The sequence below is a fragment of the Orcinus orca genome, chromosome 9, assembly GCF_937001465.1.
Source record: "Orcinus orca chromosome 9, mOrcOrc1.1, whole genome shotgun sequence".
Taxonomy (NCBI): domain Eukaryota; kingdom Metazoa; phylum Chordata; class Mammalia; order Artiodactyla; family Delphinidae; genus Orcinus; species Orcinus orca.
In genome coordinates, this window is record NC_064567.1 from 5,095,331 (window position 1) to 5,112,088 (window position 16,758).

A 16,758-nucleotide genomic window follows, 5' to 3' on the forward strand; every position below is an offset into this window, starting at 1 on the left:
CATGTGGCACAGCCAAAAAATAAACAAATTAAAACAAACAAAAAAACTTCCTAGTAGCTACATTAAAAAAAGAGAGAGGAGTAGGTGAAATTTAATTTTAATATATACTGTTTGACCCAGTATATCCAAAATAGTATCATTTCAACATGTAATTTATAAAATACACAGAATTATTTGACCTATATTTATGTTCTTTTTTGTTTGATACTAGGTCTTTAATATCTGGTGTGTATTTTATACTTATAGCTTTATACATCTCATTTTGCTGTACCCCCATTGCAGGTTTTAAGAGTCACTAAAATGGAATGATATATGTGTGTGTATCTGTGTGTGTGTGTGTGTGTACATCCATATATAAGTATACACACATACAATGTTTTTGTTTGTTTCTTGATTAGAATTTCTGGTTAATCAGTCTTACTAAAGACATATTTATGTTTTCTCACTTCCTGATCTATGGGGCTTGTAACTCTGAAGAGACAAGTGAATTTAAAAAATGCCATAATTTATAGTAGTATCTTGGTAATAATAATCTAATTGGGAATTGTTAGTATAGTCTCTGGCAAAAAAGTTGTACTTTAAACATGAATCTTCTTAAGCTTTTCAGTCAGGTATAATACAGGTGAAAAATATAACTTCACATTTTGTGTGTTTTGCTTTTCATAGGTGTCTGCTGCAGATATTTCATCAAATAAGGATGAAGAAGAAAACTCTATGCACAATACAGTTGTGTTGTTTTCTAGCAGTGACAAGTTCACTTTGCATCAGGTTTGAACTAAATTATTTGTCTTGCACTTTTTAAAAAAATTAATTACTTTATTAATTAATGGCTGAGTTGGGTCTTTGTTGCTGGGTGTGGGCTTTCTCTAGTTGCAGCGAACGAGGGCTAGTCTTCCATGTGGTACGCGGGCTTCTCATTGCGGTGGCTTCTCTTGTTGTGGAGCACGGGCTCTAGGCATGCGGGCTTCAGTAGTTGTGGCTCGTGGGCTCTAGATCGCAGGCTGAGTAGTTGTGGCACACAGTCTTAGTTGCTCCGCGGCATGTGGGATCTTCCCAGACCAGGGCTCGAACCTTTGTCCCCTGCATTTGCAGGAGGATTCTTAACCACTGTGCCACCAGGGAAGCCCTGTCTTCCACTTTTGAACTCCTCCTTGCCCATTTCTACTTTATCCCGTATGTACTGCAGTCATTTAATATTTAGCTCTAGAGCTATACCAACTAAGAAGGTGCTTTATAAAAATTATAAAATTAGTATATTGGTATAGTCTTAGTTTGGTGTGGAATTTAAAATACGTTAATGTGTTCTTAATTTCAGGATATGTGTGTAGTTTGTGGCAGTTTTGGCCAAGGAGCAGAGGGAAGATTACTTGCCTGTTCTCAGTGTGGTCAGTGTTACCATCCATACTGCGTCAGTATTAAGGTGAGTACACTTAGATTTAATTATTAATGCAAATATGCTTCAGGTTAACAAAAATGTATTGATTTGATTAGTATCATGCTGCTTCCAGTTCTTATAATTAATCAATTATTGCTTGTTAGGATTATTATACATATGTGACAATATTTAAGTACTTGAAATATTAAAGTACACCCTCCACTTCACCCCCCCACCCCCCTGCTCCTTCACTGCCTTTTTGGAATCTCAGTTGTGTGCAAAATTGTGTGATATTGTCCTCAGATCACTAACACCTTGTTGGGTTTTTTCCCCCAATTGTTTTTCTTTCTGTGCTTTAGTTTGTATAGTTCTATTACGTTCCCAGAATGCACTATTATTATGCAGTATCCAGCCTATTTTTAAGGCCATCCAGTGGGGTTTTTTTTTTGGCTGTACGCGGGCCTCTCACTGTTGTGGCCTCTCTCCTTGCGGAGCACAGGCTCCGGATGCGCAGGCTCAGCGGCCACGGCTCACGGGCCTAGCTGCTCCGCGGCATGTGGTATCTTCCCGGACCGGGGCACGAACCCGTGTCCCCTGCATTGGCAGGTGGACTCTCAACCACTGTGCCACCAGGGAAGCCCTCATCCAATGGATTTTTTACCCAGCTAATTCTGTTTTTTAATCTCAGTTCCATTCTATAGCTTATACTTATCTTGTGGTTTTAAATTTTTTCTTCATTATGCTTTTTGTTTCAAGTCCTTGAAAAGTTTATAATTGTCTGCTACTTCTATCATCCCTGACATTTTTCATTTTGTATTAACTAATTTTTCATTTTGTAAATGTTTTACAGCTTTCTTTTTAACATCTAGTAAGCTTTGATTGAATGTGGACATTGTGCATTGTGATGGTGTATTGTTGAGAGTCTAGATTTTGTTCCTTTAAAACGCAGTGAGATTTTGTTGTGGCAGGCAGTTATTTGTGGATAAGTTTGAACCTTTTGACACTTCTTTGTGTCAAGCTTTGAGGTGAGTCCACAGAGCCTTCACTCTGAGGTGGCTATTCTCAAACTTTTTGGTCTTAGAACCCTTAGCACTCTTAAAAAAGTATTGAGGACCCCAAGGAGATTTTGTCTATGAAGATAATAATGATTGAATATTTACTGTTTTAAAAATTACAACTGAGAATATTTTAAAACACAAAAATATGCAGACACACCTTGTATAATGCCAATGTAATGATGTTTTATACATCATGTAGCGTCTACAAAACATCACAGAGTGAATTAAAGTGAATAGTTTAGATCACACTTTCCTAACTGCTGTTCTAGCACCAGTTTCATACTTGAGGCATGGCCTTTATGAGGTCTCTGTTGAATTCTCCCTAAACCTTCCCCTTTCTGATACCTACAGGCCCCTATTCACCAGTGTCTTTTCAGTCTGACTTGGTTGAGATTCAGATGTCTTCCAGCACTGTGTGCACTCTGATATTTATTACAGATTCCCAGCAGCTCTTCTTTGCCCTGGTTTTGGGTCCTTGTGTGACCTCCTGGATGTGCAGCTTGGTGTTCAGTCGAAGACTAAAGGGAAATACTGTGTCGATTCCTGGAGTTCGTTCTTTTTTTTTTTTGGAGTTCTTTCTTACTGCTCCCTTCTTTCCAGTGCTCTGTCCTGCACATTGCAACTGCCTCAGCCCCCTGAACTCCAGCAGTGCGTCCTAAACTCAGTGAGCCCGTTGTACTTGCCTGGGCTCGTCCTTCCCTGGGGATCATTCTGGAAAAACGGCTATAGGCGGAAGAATATCACAGGACTCTCCTTGCTTGTTTCCCTCCCCTCGGAAAAAGCCTTACACTGCCTTTTGTCCGGTATCTGAAAACAAGTGTTTCATAAATTTTGCCCAGTTGCCTAGTGTTTTCTGATGGGAGACAGGTCTCGTTTCAGTTACTCCAACGTAGTTGAAGCAAATATCTGTTAAACTATAAAACACATCTCTCATACCTTAGACATGATACATGGATGGGGACCCTGGATAATATCTTGGTTCAAAGAGCTCTTAAAAATGAAGATAAGACCAGTTCAATATGAGACAAAAAAGAGTGGATAGTAGAGCCCTGAAATCTGCACTAAGAGGGAGTTCCAAAGGGGGGGGGTATTGTTCAAATGTTGAAATACCGCAGAGAGTTCAAATGATAAACACTAGTACGTCATCTAGATTTGGCAGTAAGGTCTTGACTGACTGACTGGAGCAGTTTCACTGGTGGTGGGCAGAGCGACCAGACTGTAGTGTGTTGAAGAGTCACTTTAAACTGAGGGACTTGAGAATTCGGCTGTAAAGGACCACAGACTGTGAAACAGGAAAACTTAGTGGGAATGAAGATACATCATTAAAAAAAACTCTACTACTTTATCTTCATCTTACCTTGCTTCTAAGCCAGGGATTGGTAAACTGCCACACAGGCCAAATCTTGCCCACTGCCTATTTTTGTAAGTGAAGTTTTATTGGAACACAGCCATGCTCTTTTGTTTACATATGTCTGTAGTGAGCTTCACACTACAGTGGCACAATTATGTAGTTTAACATACTGCCAGGCCAGCGAAGTCTAGAATATTTATTACCCTGTCCTTTACAGAAAAAGTTTGCTGGCTACTGCTCTATGCTCCCCTGCTCTTCCTACCCTAGGCTGTTTCTTCCATTTGGGTAAATAATATAACCTGATAATCTAAGACTAAGTTAAACATATCAGTAGGCTAATCAAAGTAATAAATATACACGCTTAAGAAGCAAATGTCTTTACGAGCCTTATGGTAACCAACCGACCCGTCTTCCTCTACCTTCACATCTGAGTCCTCTTCCCCACAACGCAACCCCTTTGGGTTCGTTCAGGTCCTTCTTTTTGTAGTTAACTGTACAGCGCTAAATAATATACTCGTGTTACTCCTTTATGTGTGTTAGATTTTGTTGACTTGCCTCTATAAATAAATAAATAAATGCTGATTGAGCTCTTAAAATACACCTCCTGCCTTCTCCAGCATCGTCCCAGTATAGTTGTTTTACTATATTTAGTTAATAAACAATGTTGGCTATGACTCCATAAATGTTCACTGGAGATCTAAATAGTGTACTATGACTTTATTTTGTTTTTCATGGAGTTTTCAATAGCAAGAAGAAAATAATGATTCATGATTCTCCATTAGTTTTTATTTGTTTTTACCTACTGTAGAAGCATGATCATATCAGATTATTTCAGCAAGTAACTGTTTTTCTGGGAAAGGCTTACCCCCTTCCACACTCTGCTTTTTCCCTGTTCTGAGCTGGGCTGGTAACTTCTAGGTCTGTTACTCAGTTCTCATCCTCAAACATCTCTGGGATGACATCCTCTTTTGGGTTCATTGCTTTCTAGATCCCACGTCTTCCTTTTTCTTGGTATACACCCTCACTTTGTTCCTCATATCTCTTAAGTAACTTCATTAGAAAGGGTACTTGGAAGCTGAATTTTGAGTCTTTGTCTGAAAGGCATTCCACTTTAACACTTAATTGCTTGTTTAGTTAGATTAAGGATTGTACCTTGAGAAGTATTTACCTGTAGAATTGGAAACTGTTACACTCTTTTAGCATCCAGAGTTGGAAAGTTTGATGCTACTTTGATAGTTGTTCATTTATTTAACTCTTGTGTAGTTTTTTTTTTTTTTCCAGTATGCGGGCCTCTCACTGTTGTGGCCTATCCCGTTATGGAGCACAGGCTCCGGACGCGCAGGCTCAGTGGCCATGGCTCACGGGCCCAGCTGCTCCGCGGCATGTGGGATCCTCCCGGACCGGGGCATGAACCCGTGTCCCCTGCATCGGCAGGCGGACTCTCAACCACTGCGCCACCAGGGAAGCCCTCAAGTAGTTTTAAGACCTTATTCTTCATGATCTTAATTTTTATTCTGTATCTTGATTGTTTGCTATTTTGTTATAACACAGGTTCTTTGCGGTCCTTTTTACCTGTAGACTCTAGTCTTTTGAGATCTCTTAGTTTGTTCCAAATTTTTAATACTCCATGATGTGGCTGTTTTCTGGAATTTATTAGAAGCATAGAGATTCTCAAATTTTTCCACTTAAGTTAGACCCTTGAGGCAAAGGAGAATAAGCAGAGGGCTGAATATGAACTTAAGAAGTCCTAGCTTCTTAGCCTAAAATCCTCCAAGACCATAAAATGGCCTTGGGAACTCATGCTGTACCTTAATTTTCTTTGCATTTTTAATATTGATTTTAATATACAAGTCCTTATGTGATGTACACAAGTTTCAGGATCATGAATTCATGAAATGTCATAGATTGAAACTTTATCAATACATTTTCAAGTCCTGTGTTAACAATAATGGGGTCATTTACTTGTTTTCTTTAAAAACCAGTTACCACACCTATCAAGTGGACATAAAATCCAGAGCACAAGGTAGTTACATAAACTGAAAAGGGCATTAAAATATGGATCCCTTTATATTATTCTGTCCAGTAGGAGACTCCGAAAAGTACATGAACGTGGTCACCCCGGAATTGGGCCACTGTTGGTGCTCAGTAAATGTTAGTTGCTTTTGCCTCTTTTCTGCTCCTAGGTATGTAAGCACCGAGTTCATTTGGCGCTTGATCAGATATGGCGTATTTGATCATGTTTGCATGAGGGGTAGGTTAACGTATGAATCACATGGCTTGGTTGTTTCTTTTGCAGATCACGAAAGTGGTTCTGAGCAAGGGTTGGAGGTGTCTGGAATGCACTGTGTGTGAGGCCTGTGGGAAGGCGACAGACCCAGGAAGACTCCTGCTGTGCGACGATTGTGACATAAGTTATCACACCTACTGCTTGGACCCGCCACTGCAGACAGTTCCCAAAGGAGGCTGGAAGTGCAAATGGTACCCTAGGACTTATGTTTCCCTTGTTAGACTTTTTAAGTTCAGAACTTTCCCACAATACTTTAGTTTTCACAAATTAGCAACAACTGCTTAATTGCGTGGTACATGTTTACAATGATCGATACCACTAACCAGAAAATTTTTCAAATGTGCATTAAATACTTTCCCCCTGTTCTGTTCTTGTGTAGCTTCTTGAATTTCAGTAACTAAATAACTGAGTAAATAAAATTGAGACTTGTGCGGTGTTGGGTTTCAGGTGTGTGTGGTGCAGACACTGTGGAGCGACATCTGCAGGTCTGAGATGTGAATGGCAGAACAACTACACACAGTGTGCTCCGTGTGCAAGCCTGTCCTCCTGCCCCGTCTGCTACCGAAACTATAGAGAAGAAGACCTTATTCTTCAGTGTAGACAATGTGATAGGTATTGTGCTGTTTTTTCTTCATCTTTTGTAAGCTTTTCTCTCTTAAATATAGCAAAAGGAAATTGAAAAATAACTTTCTTCTATCTTAACGGTAAGAAGTAAGAGTTTTCCTTTCCAGATTTTTAGTCAGCTAGAAGCTTAACAGAAGTTTTCTGTTTCATATTCTCAGTTCTAGGCTAAACAGTTTTCACTTGGGGCTTTCTGAGGGTTGAGGTCTTTGATTTCAGTGGTATATTATTGTGCTCTGTTAGCACCATACATGTAATATTAGTGATCATATTATTTCATCAGTAGTACGGGATTCTCAGGATTCTGCCTACCAATTCTTTGTTCTAAGGCAGGGTAACTTTTATTTCGAAGTGACCGTTCATTATCACTTACACAAGCTCTGTCTACTCCACAGTAGGTGCATCACCTGGGGCACGTACGTGCTGCACCACTCCGTTATGTGAATTCCTGTCTACTCACCCTAACTAGCTTCCGTGCTGTCTCTGAAATACTCAGTATTTTGTCATAAAGCAATTATCCCATCCTCATATAATGTGCTTTTGCTTCGTTCATAGTACTTGTTCTCATTGCTTTTTTCTTCTTCTCAGCTCTGACAGTTTTTTGGGGTCGATAGGAATGGTTAGAGAGGGGTGACATGGGCTAGGTGGGAGGAGCACGTGAGACTTGGGGGCTTTAAGGTTGGAGGCTGTCAGCTCCTGTTGCAGTTTTTAAAAGGAAGCCATCCTCAGTATATTTCTTCTTTTTTTTTTAATGTATGAATATGGTCTTTCTAGATGGATGCATGCAGTTTGTCAAAACTTAAATACTGAAGAGGAAGTGGAAAATGTAGCAGACATTGGTTTTGATTGTAGCATGTGCAGACCCTATATGCCTACATCAAATGGTAAGCAAATGATTTAAATGGTGAGTCTGTGCTCTTGGATTGATACAACTCACTTGTGCCTGCTGTCCTTAATCAGTGAGTGGGCTTAACTGTACTTCTTTTTCTCTTTTTGTGAAACTATTATTTGGACAAGTATTTTATGAAAAATAAGTTACTTTTCATTTTTAATTAACTCTCATTATCCCAATAATATGTTAAAACAATCTACTTACATAAAGGAAGTAAATTAAGAATGTATTTTAGCTATAAGGTGTAATTTTTGCTTTCAAGAATCATAATGTTGGGGACTTCACTGGTGGTGCAGTCGTTAAGAATCTGCCTGCCAGTGCAGGGGACATAGGTTCAATCCCTGGTCTAGAAAGATCCCACATGCCTCGGAACAAGTAAGCCTGAGCGCCACAACTACTGAGCCTGCGCTCTAGAGCCCGTGAGCCACAACTACTGAGCCTGCATGCCACAACTACTGAAGCCCGCGAGCTTAGAGCCCGTGTTCCTCAACAAGAGAAGGCACCACAATGAGAAGCCCGTGCACTGCAACGAAGAGTAGCCCCCGCTCGCCGCAACTAGAGAATTGCTGCACACAGCAACGAAGACCCAATGCAGCCAAAAATAAATAAATAAATAAATTTATTTTAATTTTTTTTAGGTGTCCCTTTTAAAAAAAAATTTTTAACATCTTTATTGCAGTATAATTGCTTTACACTGTTGTTTTAGTTTCTGCTGTATAACAAAGTGAATCAGGTATACGTATACATATATCCCCTCCCTCTTGCGTCTCCCTCCCACCCTCCTTATCCCACCCCTCTAGGTGGTCACAAACCACCGATCTGATCTCCCTGTGCTATGTGGCTGCTATCTATTTTACATTTGGTAGTGTAGATATGTCAGAGCTACTCTCTCACTTCGTCCCAGCTTACCCTTCCCCCTCCCCATATCAAGTCCATTCTCTATGTCTGTATCTTTATTCCATCCTGCCTCTAGGTTATTCAGAACTTTTTTTTTTTTAGATTCCATATATGTGTTAACATACGGTATTTGTCTTTCTCTTTTTGACTTACTTCACTCTGTATGACAGACTCTAGGTCTATCCACCTCACTACAAGTAACTCAATTTCGTTTCTGTTTTGGCTGAGTAATATTCCATTGTATATATGTGCCACATCTTCTTTATCCATTCATCTTTCGATGGACACTTAGGTTGCTTCCGTGTCCTGGCTATTGTAAATAGTGCTGCAGTGAACATTGTGGTACATGACTCTTTATGAATTATGGTTTTCTCAGGGTATATGCCCAGTAGCGGGATTGCTGGGGTCATATGGTAGTTCTATTTTTAGTTTTTTAAGGAACCTCCATACTGTTCTCCAGAGTGGCTGTATCAATTTACATTCCCACCTACAGTGCAACAGGGTTCCCTTTTCTCCACACCCTCTCCAGCATTTATTGTTTGTAGATTTTTTGATGGTGGCCATTCTGACTGGTGTGAGGAGATACCTCAGTGTAGTTTTGATTTGCATTTCTCTAATGATTAGTAATGTTGAACACCTTTTCATGTGTTTGTTGGCCATCTGTATGTCTTCTTTGGAGAAATGTCTATTTAGTTCTTCTGCCCATTTTTGGATTTGGTTGTTTGGTTTTTTTGATATTGAGCTACGTGAGCTGCTTGTATATTTTGGAGATTAATCCTTTGTCAGTTGCTTCGTTTGCAAATATTTTTTCCCATTCTGAGGGTTATCTTTTCATCTTGTTTATGGTTTCCTTTGCTGTGCAAAAGCTTTTAAGTTTCACTAGGTCCCATTTGTTTACTTTTGTTTTTATTTCCATTTCTCTAGGAGGTGGGTCAAAAAGGATCTTGCTGTGATTTATGTCATAGAGTGTTCTCCTGTGTTTTCCTCTAAGAATTTTATAGTGTCTGGCCTTACATTTAGGTCTTTAATCCATTTTGAGTTTATGTTTGTGTATGGTGTTAGGGAGTGTTCTAATTTCATTCTTTTACATGTAGCTGTCCAGTTTTCCTAGCACCACTTATTGAAAAATAAATAAAATAAATAAATTTATTGTAAAAAAGACTCATAATCTTGTAGTTATTAGCAATACATAGGAATCCAGTACATTGGTTCTTTATCTTTACCAGTTTTTCTTCCATGATGTTGTGTATTTCCTCCACCATTTCTCTTTGTTGTTTTAAAGGCAGCTTTTAATTCTATTTAATTTAATTCTGTTTAGTTTTCAAGCATTTATTTTAGTAAAATGGGCACAGTAGTAGAAACTTGAATCATATGTAAATCTTTAAATACACCTTACCTTTTGTGAAAAAATCACGAGTTCTTGTTTTTGTTTTTGTTTTTTTCCATTTCAGTGCCTTCCTCAGACTGCTGTGAATCTTCACTTGTAGCACAAATTGTCACAAAAGTGAAAGAGCTAGGTAAAATCTGAAATGCTTTCCTTGACTGTTCTTTACAAAAAGCAAAGAAATGCTTTTATATAACTGAATTGTGACACGGTACATGAATCCTGCCTTACTCATGTGGGTGTTCAGTGTAAATTTCCTAATGTTGGTAATCATTTCTGTAATTACATACAAAATGTCTGTCTTTCCCAGCTTTAGTGGGACAGTATTCCTACAGATCTCACCAAATTGGCAGTGAAAATAACCACTTTTGAAATAACCGTTAACTACATACTTGTTTTGGTTTCATTGATACATTATTGTGTTTAGTTGTCAGTTAGACTAGACAATAAGGCCTAGTTAGCAAAGAGATTTCTTCAGAATTCATTCTCTTACTATTTTTTTCTGGAATAGATCAGCCTAGAATAGTGACTAACATGATATTCTTATTAAACTCTCATTCTTTTGCCTACTTCTATTTGATATCATCTGATACAAAAACATTTGGATCGTACAGAAATTTTTCTAATGAAGAGCAATTTTGTACACTTAAATTTTTGCAGAATTTCTGCTTATTTACTACCTCTCCTTGTAAGTGATTATACTGATGCTTTGATTTCCAAATGGGCTTATGGAGTATTTTTCTTCCTCTTCTGTAAATTGATCCTCACCTTTTAGTCTGAAAGGACACTCTAGGAAAAGGCTCATAGTCGAGTGACTGAAGCATTGCTTTTAGCTTCCGTGCTTTCTTTTTAAATCCCTGTATTGATACATGAAAATAGAAATGCCAGGAAGACCATTTAAAAAAAAACTTACAACCTTTCTCTCTATAATTCAAGGAGGTTTGACCAGCTATGCTTACTTTTAACTGAGTACTGTTAATTATTTGTGCATTTCATAGGTAATTGGTTTATAGAAGTCACATTCCCTTGACACGGTCCTTATGGAACAATAATCAACTTATCAATCAAAATTAAAATGAAAGTTTTAATTTGTATCCTTGGGATATTGTAATTTTAGATCCACCCAAGACCTACACCCAGGATGGTGTATGTTTGACTGAATCAGGGATGACTCAGTTACAGAGCCTCACAGTTACTGTTCCAAGAAGAAAACGGTCAAAACCAAAGTTGAAGTTGAAGATCATAAATCAGAATAGCGTGGCCGTCCTTCAGACCCCTCCAGACATCCAATCAGAGCATTCGAGGGATGGTGAAATGGATGATAGTCGAGGTAATACTTACATATTTTCCATGGAATATGTTTGCCAAAATAAAGAATATAAAAGAGCTTTTAAAATTATTTGATTTATCTAAGGGTAGATCCTGCTGACTTAGAAGGTAACCCTTGGTGTGACACTGTCCTGCGTCAGTGGTCTTCCGAGACCTTGCCTTTTCAGGTTCTCTTCGTTTCATGTATCCTAGAACAGACCTATATTACAGAAATTTCCAGGAGCACCATATCTTTGAAGGTCACAGATCTTTTCAGATCTTTTCGGGGTTTGCCAGGTAGCTGCATAAACCTCTTCAGATGCTGTGAACTTGGATTCCATGGTTAAGTTAAAGTAGAACTCCATGCAATCTAGAAATGAAAGACCATCATTAATGTTCAAATATAAGCTTATATGCACAGATACTCATCATAAACCATCTGTTTATAAACAGTTTCTTGATCAGGTTTTCCTGGCTGAATTTTCTTGAGATGAAAAAATAATTTTAGTGGCATTAAATTCAACATGAGTTTTATTTTTGCTTTTCTCTGAAGAAGATTGCCATAGGCTTGTTTGTTTTTAAGGTGGTTATTTCTTTTCAATTGATTCAAAAATAAAGTAATAGTTGTTTTTGTTCCATCACATCTTATCATATACCAGTATTTATTGAATGCCTGCTGTGTGCCAGATGTTGGAAGTCATGTCAGTGAGCAAAGCAGATAAAATTCTCTGCTCATGGAACTAACATTTTAATGTTAGGAGAAAAGATCATTAAAAAGACATAACGTAATAAGTTAATAAAGATGTGTTTGGCAAGTGCTGTTGAGAGGACTTGGGAGCACAGACAGTGGGCTGAGGGCCCAGATGAACTGGAAGCCATATTTAAGCACCGACTTTAAAGAGTTGAGTGAGCCCCTCGATTATCTGAGGGAAGAGACAACGGGAAAGACCCTGAGTGGGATGTGCCTATAACATTTGCTGAACGTTGTGGAGAACAGTGTGTCCAGCACAGTGAGCAAAGGGATAAAGGCCTGTGATGAGATCAGAGTTGTGAGGAGAGGTGGGGTGACTCAGTAGGTCCTGTAGGACCGTAAAGGTGATGCTTAAGGCATTTACTGTAAGTGGAATGGGAGGTTGTTTGGAGGTATCTGATGAGAACAGTGGCAAAGTCTTACTTACAGTTTAAAAGGAACACTGCTGTGATGTAAACAGACTTTTAAGCCCAAGAGTTGTAGCAAGCAGTTCAGGCAGGAGGCTCTTGCAGCCGTCCAGGTGAGAGTTGATGGTGGCTTAGCATGGGTCTGTGCGTGCTCCTGTTACTTTATCAACTAATCCTCACATTTCTTTTGCAGTAGTGTGTTTTTGGGTCTGTGTGGTTGGAGAAAAGCTTTCTGATGCTTACGTATAACTCATTTTCAAGTACTGTTGAACAGAAGTTCATTTTGAAGTTTTCAGTGATTTGAGGCTTGTGAAGAAGTAGGCTGTGTATCTGGGAGGAATTGACCTGATTTTACCGTCAGCCAAAGTCCAGTGAAGAATTGCAGTTTCTGAGGGTGTCAGAAAATGCCTGAAGAATGGTTTTCCCTTAAACCTGAGAAATGCTGCATTTCACAAAATTTGAAAGGTTTCTTGGTAGTACACACTAATTCCCAAAATATGAAATTATAGAGGGAAGAAATGTTTGTTGATGTTTGTTTACAAACAAAACATCAATAGAAAGACCCGAGAAGGTTTTCCCTATGACTACCGTTCTGTAAAACGACACTGTGAGAAATGGTAGATATTTCTGCAGCTGTACAGTTTCCAAATTGAGGCTGCCAGCAGGGAGATCCCCATAGAAGTAATACTGTCCATCATATTATACACATAATACATACGTAATTTTAGATTCCACAGGAGTCGACGAAGTCCACATGAACTTGTGATGCTCCTGAAATATTGCAGCAATACTCACCTTTTTGGGGGTTGTTTTTGTTCATTTTTAAACTCTTCTGATAAACGTTTCTTAAGGAAAATAAGTCATAAACTATCACCTTAGCATATCAGAAACAAACTTGTGCAATAAAAGCAGGCTCCTGGGGTCTGGATAGCCTGTTAGTGCAAAAAAAAACCAAATCTAAAGAAAATAAAACTGCTATCTGTGTCTCAAGAGTGGGAGCGCAGCGGGTGGGGGGAAAAAAGTGGGAACACGGGGACTTCCCAGGTGGTGCAGTGGTTCAGAATCCACCTGCCAGTTCAGGGGACATGGGTTCTATCCCTCCTCCGGGAATATCCCACATGCCGCGGAGCAAGTAGGCCCGTGCAACACACCTACTGAGCCTGCGCTCTAGAGCCTGTGAGCCACAGCTGCTGAGCCTGCGTGCCGAAACTACTGAAGCCCGCGCACCTAGAGCCCGTGCTCCGCAACAAGAGAAGCCATCGCAATGAGAAGCCCGTGCTCCACAACAAGAGAAGCCATCGCAATGAGAAGCCCGTGCACTGCAACCAAGAGTAGCCCCCACTCGCTGCAACTAGAGAAAGCCCGCGCGCAGCAACGAAGACCCAATGCCCACAAAAATAAATACATAAATTTATTTAAAAAAAAAAAAAAAGATGAGTGGGAGCACAGTGCTTCCCTCTCAGTTGCTGCCCCCCGTGGACCCTCACAGCACGGTGGGGACATCGGGAGGTGGGGAGTGAGACCGCGCCCAGGCTGTGGCAGGCATGGTGTGGGGCCGATTGAGAGGAGAGGGAGCAGCCGGGTGGGTCGGTTATCACCTCCTGCAATTTGTTATCGGTCATTTTCTCAATGCTTTAAATTTTGTTTTGGGGCAAGTAATATATTCACATGTTTTAAACTGCACAAGAATAAGGGTGTTTCTCTCTTCCCTGTCCTGCCAGTTCACTTCTCCAGACGCAGCCATTCTTTGTGTCCTTCCAGAGGTGTTTTGTTCATGTACAAGCACATGGATATATATTTTGTGTTCCTTTTGTCTTACTGTTCTTGCTTTTATGTTATTCTTCATTTTTCATGGCCTCATTTTTCATATTCCTTTGTATGGATGTAAGTAACTCAGTTCCCAAACTGATAAGACCTTTAGGGGTTTTGTTTGTTTGTTTTTTCAGTCTTTTATTGTGTGTTTCCTGAGATTTCATGTATTCCTCCTTGTTTCTCTCCCTCATTTTTAGTGGGCATACCTTCTTTTGTTTCTTGAGAGAGAATGCATGGAAGGTAAATTTGAGAGGTTATGTACTTCTGAAAGTGTACCCCCACCTGACTGATCTTTTCCAGGTTGGAATTCAATTTTCCCTTCAGCGTTTTGAAGTCATCGATCCAGTGTCTTTTAGTTCCTGGTATATAGGGAACTTGATACTTTTTATATGGTCCGTGTGTTCTCTCTGGGAGCTCTTGGGATTTTAGGAAATTCTTTGTCTGCAGTGTTCTGAAATTTGGTGAAGATATGTCTATTTCACTCTGTTAGGGATGTTTTTCCTTTCTTTTGTCAGGCACTGAGTGGTCCCTTTCGTCTGCCATCTCACACCCCTCAGCGTTAGGAAGTGTTCTTGAAACCATTGATTCTCCCCCTCAGTGCCCCGTCTTCTTTTTCTTGACCCTGCTATTCAGATGTGAGACCCACTCAGCCCATTCTCCCTGTCTTTTCTCTCCTCCTTTCCAGCTCAGGTCTTTGCATTTTACTCTAAAGTAAATTTTTTATTTTATTTTTCTATCCCTCTACTGATTTTCATTTTTGTTTTGTTTTCAAATATCATGGATTAATTTCCAAGAGCTTTCTTTCCTTCCTTTGCATGTTCCTTTTCATAGCATCCTATTCTTGCCTCATGAATGTTTTATCTTACCTGTTGGAGGATTGAAAAATTTTTTCTCATGTTTTCTTTTTCCTGCCTAGTCTTTCAATTCCCAGTTGCATTTTGTGGTCTCAGGTCTCTAGCTTTCTCATGTGATAGATAATCCTTGGTTGTCTGTGTGTGATTAAAAGTGAGGACTAAAAGTGGTGATTGGAAAAATAAATAATTTTTTAAAAAAATAAGGAATGAGTGATTAAAAATGATGAAAATCTTCAAGTTTGTGGGTGGTATTTGTTGGCTAAGCTTTTGTGATCTGTGCTCACTATTTGGAAAATCCCCTAGTGTCAGTACCTTCAGACATTTCTCTTGGACTGGTCAGGTTTCCCAGAAGAATCTTCCTGTCTCCTGCTTGGACAGTAGAGGTTTAGCTGCTGGCTTTCTGGGAGTTTAGTGGGGAAAGGCCCCAGGGGAGAGAGGGTCAGTATTTAACATGCCTGTAGTCACTTAATCCTGTTTTCAGTCCATGACCCCAGTGTTGAGTTTGAGTGTCTTGAGTGAGTGTGAATGGCACTGTGAGTGTGAATGGCAGCCTCACAGTGTGTGAAGTTGGGAAGGTCATAGGGATTATGGCTTCTGTAGTTAATATGATATAAAACTCTCTTTGCTTTAGCTGCCTCCCACCCATTTCCAAAGGTACCTGGCTCTGCCAGTTCTTCAACCTTTTGAGGATTGTGATAAAGTTGGATTTTTTTCTTGGTTCCTTCCACTTTCAACTGAGAATTTGTATTTCCTGAGTCAGTTTTCATCTCTCTTTCTCTTTCCAAATTTGTGGCTTTTCTTCTTTCCTGTTTTTTCTGTCTTTGTTGGTTTATCTTTTAAAAATAGGTTGTTTTACTGTACATAGGGTTTTGGGAGAGTGAAATTAGATACATGAATTTAGTCTACCATCTTAAACGTAAATTCCCTCTCATATATTTCAGTGGGTTTATTTTAAGGTAAATAATTGCTAGCTTGTTACCTTTGGTGTTTGCTAAGTTTCAGTAAATAAATAAATAGATAAAATTTTCATGGTTTAATCTTAGCTGTAGAAAGCAGTTATCAGATTGTTATAGAATTGACCTTAAACACTGACCTAATATTATTGAAAACAAATACACTACTCATGGTATTACAGAAATATGCATAATACTTAGAATATTGAAGAAAAGTGTTAACAATTTATTGTTAAATGTATTTGATAACTTTTTTTTCCCCTAAAGCACAGCGTAAAGCATATACAGCTTGAAAAGTTTTGATTACCATGATTTTAAAACAGCATTCCTCTCTAGGAACTGAGCTTTTGTATGCATTACTTAGTTTCATTGTTTACTTACATTTGGTGAAAAATTTGTTGAACACCTATTACGTACCGTGCTAAGGATGCAGCTGTTAATAAGAGTCTTAGATAAGGAGAATATAGTCTAGCAAGGAAACAGACATTAAAAGAACCAATTCAAATAAAGCATAATGTTAACGTACAGGAGCATGTATAACTGTGGGAATTCTCTAAGAAAGTGATGGTTATAAAATCCTGAGGGTTCCCTGGTGGCACAGTGGTTAAGAATCCACCTGCCAATGCAGGGGACACGGGTTCGAGCCCTGGTCTGGGAAGATCCCACATGCCACGGAGCACCTAAGCCCGTGAGCCACAACTACTGAGCCCTTGCACCACAACTACTGAAGCCTGCACGCCTAGAGCCCGTGCTCCACAACAAGAGAAGCCACTGCAATGAGAAGCCCGCGCACCACAACAAAGAGTAG

At 39.4% G+C, this 16,758-nt stretch overlaps 1 protein-coding gene across 21 annotated transcripts in view; it reads left to right on the top strand.

The window, feature by feature from the left end:
- KMT2C (lysine methyltransferase 2C) overlaps nt 1-16,758 on the top strand; it is a 288,150-nt gene that overhangs the window by 202,401 nt on the left and 68,991 nt on the right. For 19 of the 21 annotated variants that reach the window (XR_007479396.1, XM_033408301.2, XM_033408303.2 and 16 more), the window contains 7 exons: nt 667-768; nt 1,316-1,420; nt 6,081-6,262; nt 6,519-6,683; nt 7,467-7,576; nt 9,933-9,998; nt 10,983-11,195. Coding sequence is in view for 20 of the 21 variants with exons in the window: in XM_033408301.2 (XP_033264192.2) it covers nt 667-768; nt 1,316-1,420; nt 6,081-6,262; nt 6,519-6,683; nt 7,467-7,576; nt 9,933-9,998; nt 10,983-11,195 (943 nt within the window). In the remaining variant the exon portion in view is untranslated. The remainder of the gene's footprint in view (nt 1-666; nt 769-1,315; nt 1,421-6,080; nt 6,263-6,518; nt 6,684-7,466; nt 7,577-9,932; nt 9,999-10,982; nt 11,196-16,758) is intronic. The other 2 variants (XM_049715154.1, XM_049715157.1) reach the window with 2 other exon arrangements.